The sequence below is a fragment of the Orbicella franksi genome, chromosome 3, assembly GCF_964199315.1.
Source record: "Orbicella franksi chromosome 3, jaOrbFran1.1, whole genome shotgun sequence".
Lineage (NCBI taxonomy): Eukaryota > Metazoa > Cnidaria > Anthozoa > Scleractinia > Merulinidae > Orbicella > Orbicella franksi.
In genome coordinates, this window is record NC_138147.1 from 29,358,319 (window position 1) to 29,378,159 (window position 19,841).

The 19,841-nt window shown below is 38.1% G+C and overlaps 2 protein-coding genes across 2 annotated transcripts in view; both read left to right on the plus strand.

Annotated features, from left to right (window-relative positions):
• Window positions 1-7,592, plus strand: part of LOC145481889 (lactadherin-like) — a 490,145-nt gene extending 482,553 nt beyond the window's left edge. The window contains exons 2-4 of the mRNA XM_081460454.1: window positions 2,446-2,571; window positions 4,452-4,765; window positions 6,529-7,592. Coding sequence (XP_081316580.1) covers window positions 2,446-2,571; window positions 4,452-4,765; window positions 6,529-6,681 — 593 coding nt within the window. The 3' untranslated portion in view covers window positions 6,682-7,592. The remainder of the gene's footprint in view (window positions 1-2,445; window positions 2,572-4,451; window positions 4,766-6,528) is intronic.
• A 3,122-nt stretch (window positions 7,593-10,714) lies between these two features.
• LOC145481813 (chymotrypsinogen B-like) lies at window positions 10,715-15,980 on the plus strand. Its single transcript, XM_081460358.1, has 6 exons — window positions 10,715-10,830; window positions 13,017-13,241; window positions 13,707-13,925; window positions 14,484-14,647; window positions 15,386-15,566; window positions 15,892-15,980. Exons 1-5 carry the CDS (start codon window positions 10,770-10,772, stop codon window positions 15,542-15,544), a joined length of 828 nt encoding a protein of 275 aa, XP_081316484.1. The 5' UTR covers window positions 10,715-10,769; the 3' UTR covers window positions 15,545-15,566; window positions 15,892-15,980.
• The last annotated feature ends 3,861 nt before the right edge of the window (window positions 15,981-19,841 follow it).

Consider the following 19,841-nt stretch of genomic DNA (forward strand, 5'->3'; position numbering starts at 1 on the left):
GTGAAGGTAGGAAGACATTCTAGGATACAATGAGGGTTCAATACGGGAGAGGAAGACTCACTTTTTTCAGGAAGATTCTGCACCATTTAATTGTAATCGCGTAGCGCAATGTCACGTTTTCTTTGGCTACAACTGTTCAGTTTTCAACGATCACTTACACTGCTCCTTAAGTACTAAACCATCAAGCTAAATGAAACAACTTTCCATAAACTGTTGAGTGAATCAGGCTCAAGGGGTCCCGTTATTTGTGGAAGTGTCTGCAGTAAGGAAGAATAAAGACGTGATTTAAGTAGCGATGACGTTTTCAGAGATCAGATTTTATCAAAGGACAAATTTTGTAAAGTGATAAATTAAATAAATTACAATATTTAGAGAGGAAGCCTTATCTGGTTTTCATGCGGGTCCCCTATCCTGGTTGAATTGGAGTTTGAGGATGCTGGTTTTTGTGAAAGGTGGAAAACCGGAGAACCCTGAGATCAAGGGGAGAAGCAACAGCGGACTCAAACCACATGGGGTGTCTGGAAAACCCGAATAGCGAATAGCGAATAGTCGCGAATAGCGAACAGCGAATAGTCCCGAATAGCGAATAGCGAATAGTACGAACAGTGCGAATAGTGGCGAACAGTCTCGAATAGTGGCGAATAGTGGCAAATAGTAACAAATAGGGTACCCAGTATCTCGCAGTCAACCTCGAAGCAACTTAGGATGTGATTTTTCCGTTAAAAAGCACAGACGCTTATCAGGACAAAAGGTGCTTCTAAACGTAATTTCTTCTGTTTTTACCGCTGCAAAAGCGTAAACACGTCTTTATTAGGTTATCCTTGTGTTTTCTGTTTTCTTAATGTCAGCGATGGACAGCCGTCGCCTGAGTCCGGAGAAGAAAAGGTAATAAATGATCATAATTTCACTGAAATTCTGTTGCTTATTTGGATAATTAAATAATGCTGGATATTAGATCTAAAGCGGTGACTATTGACGACTATTCGTCACTATTCGTCACTATTCGCCACTTTTCGCGACTGTTCGCCACTATTCGCACTATTCGAGACTATTCGCGCTATTCGGGACTATTCGCTATTCGCTATTCGCGACTATTCGCTATTCGCTATTCGGGTTTTCCAGACACCCAACCACATGCGGCGCCGGGTCGGAATCAAGCCCACGCCACATTCGCAGAAGGCGACTGCTCTACCTACTGCGCCATCCCTGCTCCAGAGTATTTTGGAAGGGCTCCTTAAATGCTTTGCAGTATTTGAGGAAAATTGCATTTATGATGACAGAGACAGGCAAGGTTTGGGGGATTTGGATATTGTCAAGGACTGCGTCGATCGTAAGAGAGTGATTGTTTGGTCAATAGACGTAAAAGATGGGAAATTTTAATGTCATACTACTGGCTTTTATCACACTGCATTGAAAAACGATCAAAATAACGCGAGCCTTTAATATCTAAAGGGCAAATCTGACACGGAAAAGACATGGTGAAAACGTATCTGATTCCATTTCATTTCAGCTCAAGAGTGCCGTCAGCTGAAGTACTCCCAACCAGTCCAAGACAGAGCTCTAACTAATCACGTGATCATAAAAATCAACACAACCAGAGAAGACATCTGTAACATTAGATGTTTCATCGAGCCAAATTGTTTGTCTTTTAACATAGGACCACTGGACGAAAACCACCAATACTTGTGTGAGATAAGCGACTCGGATGAAGTACTATATCCGGGAGATTTGGTTCAACGTAGTGGATTTAGGTATCAAGGAACACAGGTATTCTTAGAATTTGATTTTGTTCCCTGGCAATGGGCAAAGCGGGAGTATACTGTTTCGCCAATATTAACGACAAACTCTGGGCAAAACAGAAAAAAGTTTCAATCACCAAGTTATATCTGAGTTTTGTACGAATAAATTAAATGTCGGATATTAAAGGTTACTAAAATAAGCATTTTCCAAGGAACAAATTAAGTTACCAGCTACGACCTTACAAAGCTTTATCTTAATTTTCTTTCTTTCTGTTTTTGTTTTGTTAGAGTCCTTGCAGCAATGGTGCTTGTGCAAAGAACAGCACTTGTCAAGCTGGATACACCAGTAAAGGTTACCGTTGCATCTGTCCGACAGGATACACTGGATTGAGCTGCAGTCAAGGTGATTGGAGAATAGCTTTATTTAGTTGCCTTTGCTTCATATTTGATGAGTTTTCTAACACTTTCAAACTTCTCTTAAAACGACATATGAGTGAACAAAGCGAGACAAAGTGACATGTTTTTTTCTTTTGCATTCTAGTAATGCGATTTAAGGTGTTGAGTACAGGTCCTGCTCCCGTTCAAAATGAACATCAAAAATTTCGGGATTTTGTAATATTCATTAAATAGCCAAGTCCCCAGAGCAGTAACCGCCCCTTCTTTGGAAACATTGATTTTATCGAGGACCATTCTGTTCACAATCTAGATATCGACGAGTGCGATCTGGATGGCGGCCATGATTGCCATGTGAATGCTGACTGTGTTAACACTGAGGGATCCTTTAATTGCAAATGTGGCCTGGGCTACACTGGAGATGGACGTAATTGTACAGGTAAGGACTCAAGCAAGGGGAAATGTGCAGGGTTGATTCCTATTCATATAGGCATGAAAATATGTGCTTTTCAAGGGTTTTTTTGTTTTTTTTTGTTGTTTTTTTTTTAAGTGGCACCCATCTTTTAATGGCCAGCCATCAATATTAAAAGTAAGTTAATTTGTCTAGAAAAAACTTTATTCCGGCTTTGGTTCCCGGCTCGCGGCCGGTTAATTATTCCTAGTGCGTGACTGGTATCTAGACTATAAAGACTTAATTCAATCAATCACTCACTTTCTCACTTTCTCACCCACTCACTCACTCACTCAAATATTGCCTGCAGGGCAGAGCTTGGGAGGTACCCTTTAAGCATTGATATAAGAGCTTCAATCTTTAGCTGTTGGCAAAGATTGAAGCATTCTTGTAGCAACGTTTTGTTACGTGAAGCATTTCAATATGCAACAACTTCTACACCTTTCTTTGATGTTACAATCAATGAAGAGATCACTAAGGGGTATCAAGTAACAGAATCACCAGAACCAGTAACACGACAACACATCAAGAACGGTCGATTAAAAATAAACAAAAATCTTAGAAATAAGTATTCACAAAACTGGCTTGAGACTAAGAACAGTTCATCAACAACTTCAAGGGAAAAATTAACGCACAAGGAAGTTAAAAAGAGTTGTCAATTTCAAAATTACCTGAAAACGGTTACAAACTCAGCGCACAGAATTAGCCTGACAAGGCTTAGGTTATGATGTCACGAATTACGAATACAAACTGGAAAATATGAAAATAAAGGAGCATCAATCCCAGTAGAGGAAAGAACATGCTTAGTATGCAAAGAAAATTGCGTAGAACACGAACAGCATTTCTTGATGTACTGCCAGGGGTACGCTACCATAAGAGTTGAGCTCCATTCTCACATTTCAAACAAAGATGCACTTTACGAAAATCTGAGCGATAACGAGAGAACTAAGTACTTACTTAGAGCTGACAATAGAGTTACATCAAAAATAATAGGTAAATATATCAACTTAATGTTTAAAAAAAGAAGAGATTCTCAACTTACAAACGAAATGAGCATTATAATTTTTATTTCATTTTATTTGAATTATAAAAGAATCAAGTGAATGTTATTTCTTATTGTACTAGTTAATGTTAAACCTTTATTGTAAACAGACCAATACCTCCCTTTGGAGAATAAGGCGCATTAAAGATATACTATACTATACTATACCATACTATACTATACTATACTATACTATACTATACTATACTATACTATACTATACTATACTATACTATACTATACTCACTCACTTACTCACTCACTCCCTTCCTCCCTCCCTCCCTCCCTCCCTCCCTCCCTCCCTTTCTCCCTCCTTCCCTGCCTCTCTCAATCAATCAATCAGTCAACTAACTTGGAATATTAATCGAAAAAATACAATGGTCAATCAGCTGGGAAAAGATTATGGACATTGCATTTGATAAGCCTCTAATGAATTTTTCCACGAGGTCTAATTCATTTTTTGGCTAATGAAAGGTTACTGACAATCAGCTTTCATGTCAGATCTGTGTTGTTTTGAGTAGTATAGCTTGGGTGCTTCCTGTTGTTCGTTGCTTAAATAGCTGAGATATGTCGCAGATAGAAAGCAGCTGAGCTGTGCTATCATAATCTTAGTCTGTATAAGTCACAATTTCAGAATCTGAATTACGATGAGACTTGAAGAAAAGGTTACATCAATGACAAGATTTTTATGCTGGACAGTACACGTATGATTAATATTTTTCTCACATAATGTTCCAGACGGCCTTTGATTCATAAGTACGTAACACAGTAACACGATTGCCTTTTTTAATTGCTTTTTTGTCTTTTGTTTTCGTTTGTGGTTCAGAATGTGGGCCTGTTGGTGTAGAAGACAGGAACACAATACCAGATGCCAGAATGACGGCAAGCACAAATTTTGATAGTTATACGTATCCATACTATGGTCGGCTGAATGAGCACAGGGGAGATGGAGCGTGGTGTACAAACACAACAACAGACAGAACAGACTATCTTCAAGTTGATATGAGTGCAGTACGGTCTGTTTGTGCTGTGGCAACACAAGGAGAAAGAGTAGGCCCTTTCTGGACCACCAGCTACAAAGTGCACCTTTCTACAGATGGAGTAACATGGAACAGCTACAAGGAAAACAATGCTGAAAAGGTGACTAAGATAATATTTACTTCATACTTACTTAGAGTTTCGGATAGAATTGATCGCATGAAATCCCATGCGGAAATTTCTTCATCCAATCACAATCGCGAAACGACTTTCTTACACGTGGAAAAAGCGTTTCATCAAATCAGAAATCAGACCCGACGCGACCTTAGCGTGTTTTAGCCAATTCCTCAAACAGAAAGAAGAGATCTGAAAAGTAGAAGAAATCAAATTAGATGAACTCAACAAGTTCATGTGCGAATTTATTTTAAATGTCAAACGAAAATATGACCAGGATTACAAACCATCAAGCCTTCGAGAGGTTTGTCTGAATAAAAGCATAACTTGACTATTGTTCTGCTAAATGAAAAGCAAATAAATTTTCTTAAAATCGTCGATAGTGAAAATCTCAGTAAGTATAAAATAAACAAATTACAGCACGGAATGTGCTTTGTACGGTCTTAATGCACTCGTTGTTTTTGTATCAGAAAACTCGTGCGTAAAGACCGTACGCGCGCACTTTCCATGAGGTAATCTATATTTTCTTATCCAGGAGTGTAGGCCTATAGAGAAATCGTAAAGTTTTATTCTCAGTAAACGGGACAATTGTCTCATACTTAAGTCATACAAGCCCTGAAGTCCTTGTTTACAAAGGATGTTTGTACCGCTATATATTGCAGGAAAAAAAAAGGATCGGGAGCAAGAAATAGTTTAACAAGCCGGGTTGCCCATATAGCAAGTTTCGAAAAGAGTAAAAATTCTAAATACAAATTTAACTGAAAAAGTTGAAACTAAAAATCTTCCCATGTTAGTTTTAATCACTCAGCGAGAATTTCGATTTGAAAACAAGTCTAGCGTTCCTGGAATGGAAGTTGTAGGCATTTTCTTTTCAGTTAGCTTTGTAAAACAACTCTCGTAGACTTCTTAGGCCCAGTTCAGACGCCGAACTTTTCATGAGCCGAGCCTAATACGTTGAATTACGTACATGGAAAGTTCGGCGTCTGAATCAGTTAAGAACGGCTATTTGAATTTGGAATGGCTCAGCCGTTCTTCCCGGCTAGCTCAGCCAGGAATTTCGGCTTTGGAACGGCTTTGATTCAGACGTCGAACTTTTCATGTGCCTAACCTAATGCATACACCTTGCCTGAAAACCGCTGACCTTTCGATGTGGTTTGTTTTAAACTAAATTAAGTTCGGTGAATTAAGTTCGACGTTTGAATCAACAGCTGTACTTTTGACAATTTGGGTCGGTTCAAATTCGAATTAAGTTCGGCTCATGAAAAGTTCGGCGTCTGAACTGGGCCTAATGCACGTGCTTAGTTTTGTTACCGCAGTTCGATACCAGAACAGTTGAAGGCGCGCATGCATATTGAGTTCCTTTTAGGACTGACAAAATGCTCTTACGGGGTGTTCAGTGTGTAAAAAACTTCTGCTGATAAGCTTTTCATAAAGTGGAGGTATTATTGAATTGAACAAGATAGTCAAGAGAAAATTGAAGTATTTAATCTTAACTGACACGCGAGCTTTTCAGACGACTATTTCATAATTGATTATTTATTAATATTTTATTTATTGTTATTTTTTCCCTCTAATGTTCGAGTTTATCAGCTGAAGCAGCATATTTTTCGGCCATTATTTCTGTCACTGGTCACCGAAACAGCACAAGTTAAAACGACGGAGCTAAGAAGCACACGTCATAACACTGATAAGTGTTATTTTCGGTAGATCTTAGTTTGTAAGAGCGTAATTTACTTCTTTTTCATTTCCAGGTGTTTGCAGGAAACACGGATCAAAATAGTATCGTGAAACACTCACTCAGTCCTGACGTTAATTACATGTATAAAGCAAGATTCGTTAGATTTTATCCCGTCTCGCATGATGGCCATCCTTGTTTGAGAGTTGAGATATTTGTACTAAAGTAGTCACACCGGTTCTATTCGCCATGAAATAACCGGTAAAAGAATGAACAACCAAACGAGCACAAAGCAAACGAATGCTCAGCAGAACAAAAAGGCAGCCAAGAGTGCAGTAAACGTCTGTACAACGAAACGTCTTTTGAAAACCAAAACATATAAAAGTACTTTTCACCACATTTCCCGCCATTTCGTGTCAGGTAATTGCGAAAAAGTCGTTTGGGCCGTACACGCATCGTGCGAGTAAGATCCTAGGAAGAACTGGGTACCATGTCTTAAAATAACTTACGAGGGATTACCTTGGGTAGAGGGCCTATATGGGGGATTCACTTTTTTACCTTGAAAATCTCTTGATATACTGTAGTAGCCAAACTGCGATATAATGTTTGTAAATACTTACCCTTAAAAGTTTCCTCATTTCTAAAACAGCTCTCAGGTAACGGGCAAATGAAACATTTTCACCCTACCTATCGCTCAGGATTCTCCGGTTAAACAGATAGGTGTCCTACGTCCAAGGTGAAAACTACCAACGTATGACAATCTTGACAAAATATTTTAAGGAGAGAGCATAACTTAAGAGTGACCATTTATAATAGGTTTGTATCTTAGATGCTCAAAGACGAGACACCGGCAGGAGACGATCTGCTGTGAACGATATATAATAAGTAGTTTTACCAGAAGACTAATAAACTATCAAAAAAAGAAGGTCAAATTTATAGCAAACTGTTATTGGAGTGTGTTTTTGGCATGGGTTATCAGTAAATTGCTAGGGTCTTTTTCGAGGTTATCAGTTGCGATACTCTTTACACCACCCCCGCTCCCATCCCCACCGCAGCCTAATACACCGCTACTTCCCCGGATTCACCGGAGTGACAAAACCCTAAGGCTTTGTCAGAACGGTTTTTTATCATATCTCGTTTGTGCATTAGTCAAAGGGTAGTGTTCTTCATGTGTAATGTAAAGTTAATAGTTCGTCTTTTTACTCTAAAATACTGAAACTTTCAGGGGCTGCTCATTTATCCTTTCCAGACATTTTGAGAAGTCAATTGTGTATCCAAGTTGCCATGGCAACCATAAATCTCATGTTAATGTGGCCGAAAATGCACTTTTTTGACATAATTCTCTTTTGCGTTTCAGTTCTCCTAGCTCATAAAATTAAACAAATTATTAAATTTTTTTCTTTCCAAATCATTTTGGCTAGATTTTGTACTAATTTCCGTTATTTCTTGACCTTTTAAGAAAATTTGAAATCCAGAATGGCGGATCAAATGACGTCATTTACGTCATATGACGTCATAACGTATAAAAATGGTGTCGTGTTGTAAAGCAAGCTCAGACCTATCTACTCAATGTAAATTTATCCCACTGTACCTCAACAGAATGAAACCAAACTCCACCCGCCTTTGTACCACGGTGGGGGTTTGAGTTAGATTGTAAGTTCGAGGGACAAGGATCTAATTGACATCGGCCTCGATAAAAATAATCGCTCAGGACGAAGTTCGACGTAAGACATGTACCCTCGACCAAATGCAGTGGCAGTAATGAAATCACATAGCAAATCAAAAACCAAAGTACAGCTTTATTTGCAGACAGGGTTTACATGCGTAATGTTCTACCCGACATTTCGACTAAGCATTTCACCAAACCGAATCAACTGGACAACAAAGAAATGAAACGAGGAAATATACATAAACACAGTATGCATATCACTACATCTGAGTACCAAACAGCAAAACCCGTCTCAATGATCGAAGCCTGAAGGATGACCAAAATTATGAAAGAAAGGATAAATAAAAGTCGTTTAAGCTTGATTATCATTCAAGCTAAAGTCAAGAAATGCATTTACAAGCCTGAAAACTTCAAAAGGTCCGCAGACTTGCAGTGTTTGACTTGCAATATTATTTTTAAATATTATTTTTGCCGACGGCTTTGCAGTCATTTTATCGGCGGTAGCTTTACCAGTCTTAAACCAACAACCTGAAAATTCACCCAAGCATTTCATCAAACCGAATAAATTGAACTAAAAAAACGAGGAAATCTCCATACTTTGTAAACATGATTTGCAAATCACCACAAACGAGCAAATTCTGTTCGCTTCGGCTTAAAATGGTTTATTGACCCAAACAACAGAGGAGAAAATTTAAGCGGTCTGTGAAGCGACTGTGCCTACTAACACAAAGAAAACTTCAAAACTCGCCTTGCAGTGTTTACAAATACAGTTTTATTATTTTCAGACGTGAGGTTAACAACGAAAATTGACATAAAACTATGTCATTTACAACAACTTCCACTTCTTGTTATTGTTTAGAGATGAGCGAAATTAAAACGATGTCATTTAAACAACATGGTTTAAAATCAGGAAGACTTAAGAAAAGAAAACCTATTGAAGATAAGCTTATCTCGCCGAAGCAACTTGATAATTTTCATAGAAAACGTCACAACAAAAGATCAGTCGCTCGCCGCCTTCGGCAACTGTAAATCTTCCAGGCAGAAACTTGCAGCAAAAGGTGAAAAGACTGAACTGGACTAATTATGGCGTTCTGTAATTTCTCTAAACACACAAAACATGTTTGAGTTCTCTTGTTGATCACCTGATGAATCATGTGATTTTCCTTGCAAGGCTGCACATTAATGCGGGAATTAACTTGGGGAGTTCTGTGGTCTTCTGAGTCAGTTTTTCGGGTATTCGCCTCCTTTCTCAAGCTCCCGCTAGCTTCTGTTTCATGGCATTGCTAGGTATTGTTTCATCTCCTTTCTCTCAGCCCTGACTCGCTCTACTTCTCGGCATTGTTCAGTATTCTTTCGCCTTCTCTCCCTAGCCCTAGCCCGCTCTCTATCGCGATCTTCGTGGCTTCTTCTTTGCCTGTTAATTAATTCTTGCACTCAACTCTTATCTTTCACGTCCTGCTTCAGTGAAACCCTGCTATCGTTTTTTGAGTCACATAACAAATAGAAATGAGTTTTCTTTTCCAAAATCCTGCCAAGAAAAGATAGCGTTCCTGAGCTCCCTTGTTAGGGCTACCTTGAAGCTCCCCTCCCCAGAGGCTTTACGGACGGACGGACGCTCGCTCGCTCGCTCATATAGTCACGTCATAACCAAATTTTCTCGGCTTGATGGGTTACCTCATTTTCTAAGGAATGGGGCTCCGCTTGTGCAGCGTCGGCGTGCGGGAGCGCCGCTAATACGATTCAAAAGATTGTGTATTGTGTAACTAATGATGTTGTTTTTCAAAGAAGCTCTGTAAAGGATAAAGAGGGAGTGACTGTAATATTGAGAGAGAAAATAGGCAAGCATTTAAGAGATCCAAACAAATTTTCCCGAATTATTTCTCAAAAGTCTTGCGTTTATAAAAGAATGAGCTGAAGTACAATTTTTAAGGGAAAAACCTGATATGGCGAAATTGCGGGTAGTAGCGATCTGCTGGCTGTATAAATGACTTATAAAAGCTTAAGAAGAACGATTAACAGCTAATTAGCTTTAAACAAACAGTACTAATGGTAGTCATTTCACAAATGCACTGAAATTACTCAATATTTTATAGCTCGGACAAATGCACGTAACATTTAAATGGAACAAATGGCACGATATTGCAGCATTATTGCAGACAAAACGTTGTACACGATTGGCCACACTGTTAAAAAATGTTATGAGATTTTGGATGGTGCAACAGAAAGAAAAATATCTGCAACATGTTACGGGCAACAATGTTAGAATATGTCTCGTTCGTTGGGTTGCGTTCGTATTTTACCGATTTTACTTACATTAGGCCGGGCCTTTGCTCAGCTGCAAGTATACATTAACATTATTTTAACACTTGCATGTCATACAAAGCTTTGCGGATTTAACAATAAAATGCTCTATTTCTAACATTGTGTTCCAAAACGTGCCAACCACTTTATTTTAGAAAGTACTTTATTTTAGTAGAGCCCTTTTGTTGTGACCATTAAAAATTTTAAGACCACTTAAAAGGGTTAAGATTCCTTTCGCAAGTCTGTTTGCTTATGCAAAAGAAAATGAATAAATCTGAGTCTATAAATGATGAATACCTCATTTAGTTGCATGAGTGCAGTTTAAATGCTTTTCAACTCGACACAAAATGTTGATGATCTTGGTATTACTGGCAGTTTTACTCGTTCCACTTCCGTCGCTTACAGAAGGTAAGAAGGTAAAGGGTTTCTGCTTTGTAAGATATGAAGACCTATACACTGTACCAGACACTGTACCAGAAGGGAGGAGCTGTAGGAAGAAAAAACCAATTAATGCTAAAAGATTGCACATTAAAAGTATACAGAATTAGCAACATTTGTCCGTTTTTGTTAAAAAAAAATAAGGATTATTTTTCTTTTAAAATAATTTCCAACATGTGTGATAGGATATTCAATGCAAAAAGAAAGAAAAGTTAAAATGTTCAAAACAAAATGCAATTATGTTACACGGAGGAATATTGCAAAAATAAAGGCAATTAAAAACGGGGTTCAATCAGCCCTTTTGTACAATAGATGGCCGTTGTCAGTGGTAAGCATTCGATTGCTGAGGTTTTGCCTAAGAACCCTCGCAAAGGGGACCCATAATTTGTGAAACTGAAAAGGCATTTCTTGCATTAAAATACTGGAAGCGTTTAACAAAATAGACGTTATAAGAAATAACACCAAACTGCAGTGACAAACATGAAAATAAAACGCATTTTGGGAAACAAAATTCATTCAACTTAACGTTTCGTGTGTTTCGACATATATATTCAGAAGTGACCATTTAGAATAGAAGTAACGAGTAAATTTTGAATTTACGATAAGTAACTACTTAACAATAACAATGACAGAAGCTGAGAAAAGTTTGCATACTAAAAGTGCAAACCAATAAAGATAAGCTTTTCGCTGCTAACATTATCGTTTAGGGTAGTTTTCACTTTCCTAATTGGTAGCGTCCCCTTCATCTTGCAATTGGGAGCTTAAGAAACCATGACGGCGACGTCAGGGATAACGCCGATTAAAATGAACTTATATTTTACCTACGAATCTCGCGATACTCTGAAGTCATTTGCTTTGTTTATCACTGTCAAAACTATCCCAAAACTACATCCGGGACACAGCGATAAATTTTAAATAAAATTTTAAAAAAATTAGCCGTCGTGGTTCACGTTCTCCAGACAGCGCAGAATGTACGTTGTTGTTGTGCAGAGGACGGCAAAGAAATGTACCAAGAATTATAACGCACGTGCACAGCCATTGTACTGCTCGTTAAATCTTTTGTTCGTTGACGTTCCCGTAGTCGTTGCCGTCGTGGTTTTCTTGCTCCCTAATATGTATCAGCGTTTTCTCTTCATATTTGTCACTGCAGTTTGTGTGTTATTTGTTATAAAGCTGCGATGGCCAAAGAGAAAGATTTAAAATAGACTTTGATCTTACATTACAATCTTTCTTTTTATAAGAATATACTTTATAAGTATATACTTTTTAAGAATATCGAAACTGAAATTTGCGAAATTTTAAGAATATTTAAAGAGTAAACCCGAGGCTGAGATTTTGAAAAGAATATAATTTTTTGTGTTAAAAATTTGTATTGGCAATACAATGATATGTTTTGAACAAAATCGTATAAAATTTTTCGTTTCTGTAAACGGCAAAACTAACCAAAAAGCAATAAAGCTAGCACTAAACGTATGTTACATTTCCAAAGGAAATTATTTGTCATATACCAGGCTTTGTTCCCCCCATTCTGGCTCCTTCTAACTTCATGGAGACACCAGATACATTCGAAAACAGAAGCGTCATACGCTATTATCTTTGAGATTATTCACAACAATATTTTCAGCATAAAATATTTTCGGCAAAAAACAAGAATATTCAGCCTCGGCCGGAAAAACAATATTCTTATACAAAAAAAAAAAAAGAGTGCATCAGCTATTTCAAGTGAAAAGAAATTTAGATTATGAAACAAATCAAAGAATTCGCTGGATGCGCACGTACCTTAATTTTCCTAAAGACGCGTTCTTTAAAGCATTCTAATAAGAATATTTCAACGCAGAATGTTTCCCTTTTTAAACTCAGTTTACCGAATACCATATTAATTTATCCATTTAAAGTAGAGCTTCGGCTTGCTCACCCAATAGAAAAAGCCCTTTCACTTCCCTGTCGAGCTTAGCTCGAGGAAAATCCTGTATTGCTGTTCGTAGATACGCTGTCACGGGAGCGCATTGAATCACTTCAGCAGACTAATCCGTTCACATGGAAATATCTACCTAAGAAAAACATAGATAAAAGAAATAAAGAGAAAGAAATATTTCTTGTACCTGCGAAGCAGTAACTCATTTTTGTTGATTTTCTTTTCTTTTTAACTGAAACAGCTGCATGTGGAAAGCGTGTCGCTCAGTCGTCCCGCGTGGTAAACGGTGAAGAAGCCACACCCAATTCATGGCCGTGGCAGATTTCTCTCCGCTACAGAGATTACCCAGACGACGGTTCTTACGGTCACGTCTGTGGCGGATCACTAATTGAGAAGGACTGGGTTTTGACAGCAGCTCATTGTGTGGAATATGATCCCTATCCTACTGCATTCAAAGTCACTGTTGGTAAGTTTATCACATTGCTGCGTCGGGGATGTGAATGGTCCGCATTCTCTTGTTCTATCTTTTTAACACGTTCCTTTCTTTCCCTTTCCTTCGATTTGCTTCAGTTTTTCCTTCCTTTTTTTCTTCCAAGCTTTCTTCCTTCCCTTCTTCCTTCCTTCCTTGCTTCCTTCTTTGCTTTCTTTCTTCCTTCCTTCCTTCCTTCCCTTCCCCCGTTTTGCTTCTAAATCCTCGCTTGGTCGCGTCTTTCCTCTCTACCTTTTCCCCTTGTTTCCTGGCTTTTCACTTCCTCTGTCTTATTTTTCTCTCCTTCCATTACTTCCTTCTTGCCTCGTTGGTTCAGTACTTTCGTACTTTCTTTCTTCATTGCTTCCTTCCTTGTTTTCTTGCATCCGTTCTTCCTTCTCTGCTTGTTTGTTTCATTTCAGATGATTTTGTCTCAATCGATGTTCTTTTTTCTGTTTCTAGGTGCTCATTACCAAGAGGGTTACCCTACCTCGGTTCAAAAAACAATCAATGTGACAAAAGTTATCTACCACCCAGAATTCAGCTGGATAACAGCCAAAAACGACGTGGCATTGTTAAAGCTTGCGAAGCCAATTACACCAAGTGACAAGGTCAACACAGTCTGTCTTCCTGAAAGTGGCAGAGACCAGATATCCCCAGGAACAAACTGTTTTATCACTGGTAAAGTAGTATAGACATAATTCATGAGCATATATACGCCATAGTCTTGCCTAACCTTCACCCCATAATTAGTCAGATTTCGAATGGAGGGGAACTGGTTGATTGGAGCCCTGTTAAGGAGGGTGTGTTCCGTATACTTGCTAGTCAAACGTTTTCTTGCTTCAAGCATTTCTTCGTCCAGTGTGCCAATAGTAACAGAACGATTGTTTGGGTGGTCTCACAGATATGACAAGGTCAAATTTATCCACGATCGTCAATGATCAAAACGATTATAGGGGAGTACTGTCCGTGCAGAAGTTTGCGCGCCCAAAGTGAAGTGCTAGCACAATTAAGGGCTACATTTTTGAAGATCAACTTATTTGCCAATAGCTGTTTGCTAACGGTCTAGAAAGGGTTGCTGGAGTCCCATTTATCAGTTGATTTTTAAGCGATTTTTCAGCTAATTCTTAGTAAATGTTTCTGATGTCAAAGGACTTATCATTTATCAGGTTGCTATTGGTTAAAACCTTCACCCTGACCCTCGGTTTTGAGTTGTTTTTATTTCCATATATTTTTCAGGCTGGGGAAAAACGATTGGTGGAGGAAGTGGAGCGGAAGTATTGCAACAAGCAGTGCTTCCAGTGGCGGATCACAAAACATGCCGTGAAAAAATGAAAGTCGTGAGAAAGGTTCACAAAGGTCCTATGTTGTGTGCTGGAGGCCAGGGCAAAGGAGGTTGTCAGGTGAAAAAATGTCGATTTAATTCATATCTAACAAACAAATTTCGAAAATTAGAAAAAAAAAATGTTAAAAAAAAATCTCCTTAACAGGACCCAGAATTTAGACCCACAACGACAGTGTATGTTTATTTTAAAGAGTTACAACATGCGCTGTTCCCTGGCACATTAATAGATTCAAAGCCAACATTTCTTGAGAATTAATTGTCTTCAAACATTTGAAACTTGAAATCGATACCCCTAAATTAATGAATTCTGTGAAAATTGTCGTCAGTTTTGCTGGCAGATCTCCATTGACAACATGTCAAGCTACTGCCACGAACAACTGTTCGTCCCTTTCATCGTGTGCTTTGTGTTCATTTTGGTCGGTTAGTCGGTTTTTCTGTACGTCCATCCGTCCGTCAGTCAGTCAGTCATTCAGTCCATCCGTACGTCTGTCCGTCCGTTCGTTTAATTCTTCGTTCGTACGTTAGATCAATCGATCGTTCGTTCTTTCGTTCTTTCGTTCTTTCGTTCGTTCGTTCGTTTGATCAATCGATCGTTCGCTCGTTCGTCCGTTCGTTTCGCTTGTTTGCTCATTCCCTGGTAACAGCAGGTATGCCCAGAGCCTTGCATAGTCGCCTTCTATTACGGCTATTGAGGTTAAAAATATACTTACCTAAGTTTCTTTATTCTCCCTATAGTTTTGAATATTTAATTTCTTTGTTCCGCATTACAATTATTGAATATATTTTACCCCTTTAGGGAGATAGCGGAGGACCTCTTGTTTGTGAAGAAAATGGCAAGTGGGTTTTGCGAGGTGTAGTCAGTTGGGGAAATGACATGTGTATCACGGAGTATTTCACTGTGTTTGCTCGTGTCTCCCACTACTTGAAGTGGATAGAGACAAACAAGATGTCCTGATGGATGAAAAAACATAACAGAAGTAAGTTAATGTAGCGTGCTCTATGAGATAGCTACTCTCGTAGGTGCAGTTTTCTCGTCAAATTTTTGTTCCAGAAAGTAATCAACACTGATTTCTGCCAGCTTGAGCGTTTTTGTTTTTTTGTTGTTGTTTTTGTTTTTTTTTGTATACGTTTGACCGCTAAGCCGGGCTTAAGGATGAATCGAACTTAATTTAGAACACGGGATTTCCTCTTAACTTATATTTAGAATCGCGCTTGGTTAAAGGTTTTTTTGAAATTATTCACCAGGAAATTTCAAAGATGTGTGTCGTTGTACTGAAAAATAGTTCTCACGTTTCTTCCCAGATCTTCCGGTCAGGAGATTTCAGAACCACCTGGTTTAGAGCTAGAACCTAGAATGACCTAGAAGACAACAAAAGGAGAAATAGCAGGGGAGACATTATTTTGGGGATCTCTAAATTATCTGACGAGAGGAAAAGAAATCAGCTTAAATTGAATAAACTGGGTTATTGTCAATAATGTTGTCAGTTGTATTATTTTTGCGTTGTTCGTTTCGACATCTATTGCGCGGGGATGATGTATGAGGCCATGGGGGAATGAATTTGTGAGCGTTAGCCCAGTGCTCGATCAAGTCATTATTTACCAAGCGAGTGATACATTGCTTTTCAAGAGCCGTTATGTTTAAAGTGTGTTCCGTTTGTTGCCATAATAAAGCGCGCCCTGATTGGCTAATTCTAGGGGATCATTCTCCCGTAATTTGATGAGTTTACATAAATTTGACAAGAGATAGGCGAAGATTATCAGTGCAAAGACCGAACAAAGGAACCAAACCAACCAAATTAGCTTTTCCGGCTTGTAGCCCAGTAGCAGTCAATTGTTTTGATTTTTTCAGCAGCTAACCAAAGTTAAAAAAAAGTTTTAAGAAATTTATTGGAACAATGTATTTATTCTTCTTTATTTGCCAAAGAATAGTCGCGTGTGACAAACAAATTGCTGTCCACTTAAACTAAAGGCTTAAAAATTTACTGTAACTATTAATGTTATTAATGTTTTTAAGACATTGAATCACTTAATATTGCAGCCTAGCTAGTCTCGAGTACTTTTATTAAAAATAAAGGATAAAAAATATTAAGTCAATATCAACTTGTGTTAAGTAAAATAACATGGAAAACATTTCAGTGCAAACGTAAATCAAATTATACTATTCAAATTATTCTTCCTGAGTTGTCTTACCGGTCTCCGGCCAAAAGTAATTTCGTAAAAAAACGCTTCAGACGGCCCAGGAAGGCGAAAAAACACCACACATGAGTCGATTAACGTTTCGTTTAATTTAATTGGGATATTCAGACCGAGATGTAATTTAGATGTGCAATTTTCAGAGCTTTATTCATAACTCTCGTAGACTCTGTTCGTTTCTGACAAACAATTATTAACCACGAACACACAGAGTGGTCTGCCTGTGCTTTCTCTGGCGATGAGGTGATCTCTATGATAGTTTCCTCGCTGAAAACAGCGTTAATTTGCATTTGAAAATAAATCTTTCAACTACAAGTCTTCATAAAGTAAATTAAACCTACCTTTCCATTGCTAATGCGACGATGGCCAGCAAGCAGGCTAATGACAGGACCTCAGATCATACCGTTGTTGTCCAGGAAATGTGTCATTTAACACAAGATAACCACGTGGACAACGTTAGAGTCACGCGTCACGCCACTTGCACTTTCCCTACAGAGATGGATATGAGATCGTTGGCTCATGGTTAGCATCTAAAATCTGCGGAAAAGTAATCCTTCGTTTGTGCCATCCCCGATGATGGGATTGCTCGTCAAAGGCTTCCCCGCGCCTTTTTCCCCGAAAAGCGGTCCTTCCGTAAATGCAAGTATATCGGCGGCTTATGTTGTTTAGGAGCACCTTACCTCCCTCCTCGTCCATTTTTTTTTTTTTTTTTTCTTGTTAGTGGTTAATTTTTATTTGCTTATTTTATTAGTTCACTAGAACTTTAACTCGAATTCCAACTCGAACTTTAACTCCAAGTCCAACTCGAACTCGAACTCGAATCCGAACTCGATGGTTCGGGATTCCCTGAACCTTTTAATCAATACTCATAAATTACTAATTCTGTGGACATTGTCGACAGTTTTGATGGCAGATCTCCATTGGCGACATGACAAGCTACTACTACAATTAAACGTTCGTTCCCTTAATCATTTGTTTTGTGTAAGTTGATTCATTCGTTCTATCGTTGGTTCGTTCGTTCACTCCTCCGATAGTTCTTCCTTTAATTCGCTAATTTTCTGCTTCCCTGGTAGGGTAGGCTACCATGGCAACAGTATGACCTGCTAAAAACACCCTTAATTACAGCTTTAGGGGCCTATAATTCAAAAACGGCACGGTGAAATTTTTTCACATTATCAAATTTTAATAAGCACGATAACACGCAACTTTTGGCAAAGTTTGAAAAAATTCTGTATATAGGTTTAACAGCCACCTTAAAATTTTGAAAATTTAAGGTGACTCTTAATTTTATGTACAGAATTTTTTCAAACTTTGCCAAAAGTTGCGTCTTATCGTGCTTATTAAAATTTGATAATATAAAAAAATTTCACCGTGCCGTTTTTGAATTATAGGCCCCTAAAGCTGTAATTAAGGGTGTTTTTAGCAGGTCATACTGTTGCTATGGTAGCCTATTGTGTCGTGGAAATGATAACAATGTGTTCACCAATGATTGGGCAGTTTTTTGATACCATGATTGTAGTATCAAGTGATAAAGAGTGGTCATAATGACCCATCAAAATCTAAGTGCTGGACACTATTTTGAAACAGCTTAAAGTGTTTGTCCCGTTTGTAGCCGATATAACACAAGATCTGATTGGCTAATTCTAATGCATTTTTTCCGGACAGGACCAAAAAAGCAGCCAAAGAGCTTTTAATTAGCCATCTAAGAAACTCCTTATTAATCTCGACTGATTTTGAGATTCGAAACAACAACTTGACACAAGAAAAGAAAAGAAATTTGCACTCTAAAGGTACCCTTTTTTCAAAAGTTTTCTTCAATTGAGGCGCAAGAGAAACATTTCAGAAAACATTTTCGCACAGAGCTCAGTCACATTCCGGTGACTCGAACTTTAACGGGAAAGCTGGTTGAGAAGAAATTTAGCCTAAGTATCTTTAATGGCCTCATTTGCGAACAAGGGTCTTTGCAGCTGCTAGAATAATGTGTTATCAACGTTAAAACAAAAACATATCTTAAAGTGGAAGTATTAATTTGAATTCTTTCAAAATGTATGTATTGTACCGTTGACAAGAGACACGTTTTAAAAAATTAACACCAAAAGATATTTTGCCTCTTTAAAATTATTGGTGCTGCTTTTGGTAAAAGCCCAGTAAATGGTTAAGAGAGAATGCGACTATCATGTAGAGAGAGAGAAAAGTCAAGCTCTAAAAGAAACAAATATAAATTTTTTTTTCGAAATCTTTCTTAATAGCGTTGTGTTGATAAAAGAACTGAGATACTTTAGTGAAGGAAAATTTTAGGTGGAAACTCCTGCCTGCTGTATAAATGACTTATGTATAAAAGCTTAAGACGAATGATTAGCGGCTAGATCACGGTAAACCAGCAATGCTAATATTAATCTTCTCTAGAAATGGACTGAAATTACTCGGCTCGGACAAATGCACGTAACAATCAAATAGAAAAAAAAATGGAGCATTATTGTGGACAACAAGTTATACGCGTTTGGCCACCCTGTTACAAAATGTTTCGAAGTTTCGGATGGTTAACAGGGTGAAAAGATCTGCAGCATGTTACCCACAACATTGTTGAAATATGTTGTGTTCGTCGGGTGCATTACATTGCATTGCGTTGTGTTGCGTTGTGTTGCGTTATGTTGCTTTGTGTTGCTTTGCGTGCGTACATAACGCCTGGCATTTACTTAGCTGCAAATACACATTATCATCATTTTAACATGTTCATATGCCAAAAATATCTCGTTTCACTGAAGAAGTTCTGTATCGTTCTTAGGCATTGCGAATCGACTAGCTTTACTGGTTTGAACGAAATAACGTGGGAATATAGTGAATTGTCTCTCCAATATGACATTTTGAAAATTGAAACGCGCGGCTATTCAGTTTTAGTAAAAGCTTGAACATGATCCAATATCTATAAACTAGACGGCTCAATTTTACAGAGTAGGGTACTTTTAATGACACAATAGATTCATCAGGCATCTATGTTTGTCATCTTATTTTAGATCGTTTTTCAGATTTCTAATTTCACCTTCATCGATTTTAGCTTG